Source organism: Oncorhynchus tshawytscha, linkage group LG26, assembly GCF_018296145.1.
Source record: "Oncorhynchus tshawytscha isolate Ot180627B linkage group LG26, Otsh_v2.0, whole genome shotgun sequence".
In the NCBI taxonomy this organism is placed as follows: Eukaryota; Metazoa; Chordata; class Actinopteri; order Salmoniformes; family Salmonidae; genus Oncorhynchus; species Oncorhynchus tshawytscha.
Genome location: NC_056454.1, coordinates 9,724,735 through 9,730,547, shown reverse-complemented (window position 1 = coordinate 9,730,547; position 5,813 = coordinate 9,724,735). Strand labels below are relative to the sequence as shown.

At 41.2% G+C, this 5,813-nt stretch overlaps 1 protein-coding gene across 1 annotated transcript; it reads right to left on the bottom strand.

The window, feature by feature from the left end:
* Positions 1–3,806: 3,806 nt before the first annotated feature.
* Positions 3,807–5,782, bottom strand: LOC121841022 (ferritin, middle subunit-like). The gene is made up of 4 exons (XM_042306906.1): positions 5,485–5,782; positions 4,957–5,103; positions 4,600–4,725; positions 3,807–4,172 (listed from the first exon to the last, which is right to left on the bottom strand). The coding sequence occupies exons 1-4, from the start codon at positions 5,584–5,586 to the stop codon at positions 4,017–4,019; spliced, it is 531 nt and encodes a 176-aa protein (XP_042162840.1). The 5' UTR covers positions 5,587–5,782; the 3' UTR covers positions 3,807–4,016.
* Positions 5,783–5,813: the final 31 nt, after the last annotated feature.

The window sequence follows — 5,813 nt, the reverse complement described above, 5'->3', positions numbered from 1 at the left end:
ACTGTACAATAAATTCAGAAATCATGTGACTAAAGTGAACAAAAAGGAGAAGGAGAAAATGTACTATGAAACAAAGATAAATTATAGGAAAAATGATGGTAAAAAAGCTTTGAAGAACCTTAAATGAAATGTTGGACAAAAAGACAAACTCGGCTCCATCATTCATTGAATCAGATGGCTCAATCACCACAAAACCCACTGATATTGCCAATTACATTAATGCTTTTTCATACCTGCCGCCCCAGGTATGACATGCCAACAACTAATTCTGAACTTACACATCCATGCATAACTGACCGAATTATAAAAGACAAGCATTGTTATTTTGAATTCCATAAAGTGAGTGTGGAAGAGGTGAAAAATGGTCTATCATCAATGACAAGCCACCTGGGTCTGACAACTTGGATGGAAAATGACTGAGGCTGACAGTGGACAGATGATATTGCAACTCCTATTTGCCCTCTCTTCAACCTAAGCCTACAGGAAAGTGTGCACCCTCAGCCCTAAAGGGAAGCAAAAGTCATTCCATTACCCAAGAATAGTAAAGCACCTCTATTGGCTCAAACAGCTGACCAATCAGGTTGTTACCAACCGTTAGTAAACTTTTGAAAAAAACTGTGATTGAGCAGATACAATGCTATTTCACAGTAAAGAAATTAACAACAGATTTTCAGTACGCTTACAGGGAAGGGCATTCAACATGTACGCACTTACACAAATTGCTGATGATTGGCTGAGAGAAATTGATAATTAAAAGATTGTGGGAGATGTTTTCTTAGGGTTCCCGAGTGGCGCATCAGTCTAAGGCACTGCATCTCAGTACAAGAGGTGTCACTACAGTCCCTGATTCAAGTCCAGGCTGTATTACATCCAGCCGTGATTGGGAGTCCCATAGGCCGGCGCACAATTGGCCCATCATCGTCCGGGGTAGTCCGTCATTGTCAAAAAGAATTTGTTCTTAACTGACTTGCCTAGTTAAATACAGAAACATAAAATAAAACACTATAGCTTTTCACAATATTGATCATAATCTGCTGCTGGAAAAAGCGTATGTGTTATGGCTTTACGTCCCCTGCACTATTGTGGATCTAGAGTTACCTGTCTAACAGAACACAGAGGGTGTTCTTTAATGGAAGCCTCCAACATAATCTAGGTAGAGTCAGGCATTCCCCAGAGCAGCTGTCTAGGTTCCTTACTTTTTCAATCTTTACTAATGACTTGCCACTGGCGCTGAGTGAAGCCTGTGTGTCTATGTATGTTGATGAACTAAAACACTAAACCCTAAACCTCAACTAAATCTTGTAATGAATAATGTGGAAATGTAACAAGTTGAGACTAAACTTTTGTCATGGTCAAAACATATTGATACAACGGTAGCTAAGATGGGGATAGGTCTGTCCATAATAAAGCACTGCTCTGCCTTCTTAACACTATCAACAAGTTAGGTTCTACAGGCCCTTGTTTTGTCTCACCTGGACTACTGTCCAGTCGTGTGGTCAGGTGCCACAAAAAAGGACTTAGGAAAATTACAATTGGCCCAGAAATGTACACAGAGAGCTAACAATATTATGCATGTCAATCTCTCATGGCTCAAAGTAGAGGAGAGATTTACTTCATCACTACTTGTATTTGTGAGAAGTATTGACATGTTGAATGCACCGAGCTGTCAGTTTAAACTACTAGAACACAACTCAGACACCAATGCATACCCCACAAGACATGCCACCAGGTCTCTTCACAGTCCCCACATCCAGAACAGACTATGGGAGGTGCACAGTACCACATAGAGCCATGACATGTCTACTATTCCACATCAAGTAGCTCATGCAAGCAGTAAAATAAGACTTTAAAAATAGATAAAAATACAACTTATGGGACAGCAGGGACTGAGAAGAGGCACATCGGCACAGACACGATAACATATATAGACACACACACATGGATTTAGTGTGGTAGAGGACTGAAATCTGTTTTGTAATGTATAGAACTGCCTTTATTTTGCTGGACCCCATTTAGAGTAAATGCTGCCTTGACAACAGCTAAATGGGATCCATAACTAATACCAATGTTGGTCAATTAAGGAATATGCTATTTAATCAGATGCCATCTAGTGTTTTCTTTTGGGAGTGTCAGGTTATCACAAATCTCTGGCCCTCTGTGTGGCCTTAGCACAGGTAAAATAGATTTTGAAATAGAATGACTTAGCTGCAAAACATTACCCTAAATATAAACCAACTCAGTGAACACCATATATATTTTATTTCAGTGTTCTCAATTATTTTACCATGTCAATACTTCTTGGTTGTAAAAGTTGTGGCAGTTGTGAAAAGAAAATAATCAAATCAAATCAAATTTTATTTGTCACATACACATGGTTAGCAGATGTTAATGCGAGTGTAGCGAAATGCTTGTGCTTCTAGTTCCGACAATGCAGTAATAACCAACAAGTAATCTAACAATTCCAAAACTACTGTCTTATACAGTGTAAGGGGATAAAGAATATGTACATAAGGATATATGAATGAGTGATGGTACAGAGGAGCATAGGCAAGATACAGTAGATGGTATCGAGTACAGTATATACATATGAGATGAGTATGTAAACAAAGTGGCATAAAGTGGCTAGTGATACATGTATTACATAAGGATGCAGTCGATAATATAGAGTACAGTATATACGTATGCATATGAGATGAATAATGTAGGGTAAGTAACATTATATAAGGTAGCATTGTTTAAAGTGGCTAGTGATATATTTACATTTCCCATCAATTCCCATTATTAAAGTGGCTGGAGTTGAGTCAGTGTCAGTGTCAGTGTTTTGGCAGCAGCCACTCAATGTTAGTGGTGGCTGTTTAACAGTCTGATGGCCTTGAGATAGAAGCTGTTTTTCAGTCTCTCGGTCCCAGCGTTGATGCACCTGTACTGACCTCGCCTTCTGGATGATAGCGGGGTGAACAGGCAGTGGCTCGGGTGGTTGATGTCCTTGATGATCTTTATGGCCTTCCTGTAACATCGGGTGGTGTAGGTGTCCTGGACTTGCAGTTATCAAAAATGCCATTGTTGATTTGACACCATTCTCATCAGGTCATTTTCCCCTTTAACCAAATGGTCTACGCACTAGAAACTCAGTTACTATTTGGACACCAAAATGTGTAGCAATATTTTCTCAGTTTGAAGTATTAAAGTTAAGCTTGCCTGTTAGTTACCAAAATGGTAGACTTCAGTAATTTTGGTAAATTATCAGTATCTTTGCAACCATGTGACAGCTCCAACAAGCCCCGTATGATGAACGAGAGGCTTGTAGATTTACTATTGAGTATTCAGTTCAGAGTTTGCTGTAGGGGAACTAGTGTGCATTACCAATTGAAATTAACAAAATGAGGTAGGATTGAGTGTGGCAGTAAGAGCCGAATGTTATCATTAGAAAATACACCATAACAGCTGGCTAACGGATTTACCCAGCAGGACACAAGGGTTTGATTGACTTGTTGGCCATTTTATAAACTTGGGATACGCAGAGTGAAGGTCTACAGCAACTGTAGTTACCCATTTCACACCTATGGCCCTAGAGTTGACAGTTGGGTCCTTCATTGACATGGCACTATTACAAGATGCGGTAAAGGACACCCTCTGGTCAGACGTAACATCCTTTATTAAACTTCTCCTATTGTTATGACCCTCAGCCACTAGTAGGTCTACAATTGTCAGTATTTATCACTGGTATGAAGATGCTCAGTAAGACAGAGCAAAGAATCCGAATAGACTGAATCATTACTACAGGTCAACACTTACAAAGCAACAAAAACATTTGTGATCTTTTTAATTGTTTTACAAGATGCCTTGCCTCCAAAATACAATAGTGTTGTCAACAGAAACATCAATGTTACAGCTGTGTTGCACTGCACCAGTTTAACACTCTCCCCTCCCTATAAATGTAAAGCCAGTAGGATCTATCAGAGAAGCCAGGAGTCCTGGTCTGAGGCTGGAGGCCGTAGCCTGGGGATGGAAGTGGTTTAGCTCTGGCCTCCCAGGGTGTGCTTGTCAAACAGGTACTCTGCCATCTTGTTTTTGACAGCATCCATCTTGGTGAGGTTGGTGATGTGGTCTCCCAGCTTCTTAATGGCTTCCACCTGCTCATTCAGGTAATGGGTCTCCAGGAAGTCACACAGCTAAAGAGGGAAAACACAGGTCAGACAAGAGAATGACTACAGATCATTGTAGATACAGTAACACACAAGAGCCTGGTGGTAATGGCATAAGTGCAGATATAACTAGGCAAGTCAGTTAAAGGCAAGTCAGTTAAGAAAATTTACAAGAAAATCCTAACGTGGAACAGTGGGTTAACTAACTTGTTCAGGGGCGGAACAGATTTTTAGCTTCTCAGCTAGAGGATTCGAGCCAGCAACCTTCTGGTTACTGGACCAACGCTCTAACCGCTAGGCAACCTGCCACCCCTTATGCTTTAGCTGCATTGTGTGCATAGTATGCATCTGGACTATCGTGTACTTGCAAAGCAGCAGGTCACACAATCCTGTGTCATTAGTTATCATCTCCTGGGACAGTACCTGTATTCTATGTGATTTCACCATAACTTACATGGGGGTCAACCTTGTCAGAGGCAATCTTGTGCAGGTCCAGCAGGGCCTGGTTCACATTCTTCTCCAGCTGCAGAGCACACTGCATGGCCTCCAGCCCATTGCTCCACTCATCACGTTCTGGCTTCTACACAGGACAGAGTGAACACAGGAGGGTTAGGGACTACTAGCAGACATTAAGGTCAGGATAAAGTGAACAGTGTTACTTCTCACACTCAGTTCAGTGGTTAGAGGCAGTATGTTCAGGACTACAGGTTCTCTAGATCAACTTAACGCTGGAGACACTTTCCTCCATGGAGTAAAAACATTTTCTATCAGTCTACAATCTCAAATGTGTTTCCTATGCTCAAGGGCTCACCTTGATGTCCTGGAGTAAAATGCGTCCACCTCTCTTGTTCTGGAAGGAGAGTTGCTTCTCCGCGTGCTCCCGCTCCTCGTCGCTGTTCTCCTTGAAGAAATGCGCGAAGCCAGGCAGAGCCACATCGTCACGGGAGAAATAGAAAGCCTGGGTGGATAAACATAAAACATTGTAGTTAGAAGAAAAAAAAATGCCAAACATGAATCGGCATTCTGTTCATGTTGTGGCAACTAAGCTTGATGATATAGGCATGAATAAATCTAGTCTGTAATCTATTTGGTAACCTGAGAATTAACCTGTCAAGGAGTTGTTACGCGCTCTGTCCAAGGTAGGATAGATTCCCGGCTTCATTTGGATGTTATACCTACCTGGAGGCAATTAATAGCCAAGCCAAGTATAACTCAAATGTGTACTTAACGGAGTTGAGGTTATTGGCTACAGAAAAGTCAGGTGAAAAGTGGAGTTTAGGCGCAGGCATAATAATAAACAGGTAGATCAACAAAACGGTCATCTTGGTAGACTCCTTACCATTGAAGTGTAGGTGTAGGAGGCAAACATCTCCAAATTGATCATCCGGTTGATGGCAGCTTCGCAATCGTGGTGATAGTTCTGGCGGATCTGAGACTCCATTTTGGCAGATTATTTTATATCTAAATGAACGGTACAAAAAAAAGGGTTTATTCGACTATCTTGCTATTATAGTTCAAGTAAGTGTTATGTTATCAATCAGGAATGTTCTATAATGCGGGACGAAGGCAGAGGAGTTCCGTTCAATCACTGTTGAAGCAAGAACTTCTTCATGCGTCTTCTCAGACTTTTGAACTGGAACGAGTCTTGTTCGCTCTATTTATTGTTCC

Coding starts and splice junctions, on each gene's coding strand:
- LOC121841022 (XM_042306906.1), bottom strand. CDS start 5,586: ATGGAGTCTCAGATCCGCCAGAACTATCACCACGATTGCGAAGCTGCC. Junction 4,726..4,956: donor TTTTACTCCAGGACATCAAG/GTGAGCCCTTGA, acceptor TGTCCTGTGTAG/AAGCCAGAACGTGATGAGTG. Junction 4,173..4,599: donor CTGACAAGGTTGACCCCCAT/GTAAGTTATGGT, acceptor TTCCCTCTTTAG/CTGTGTGACTTCCTGGAGAC.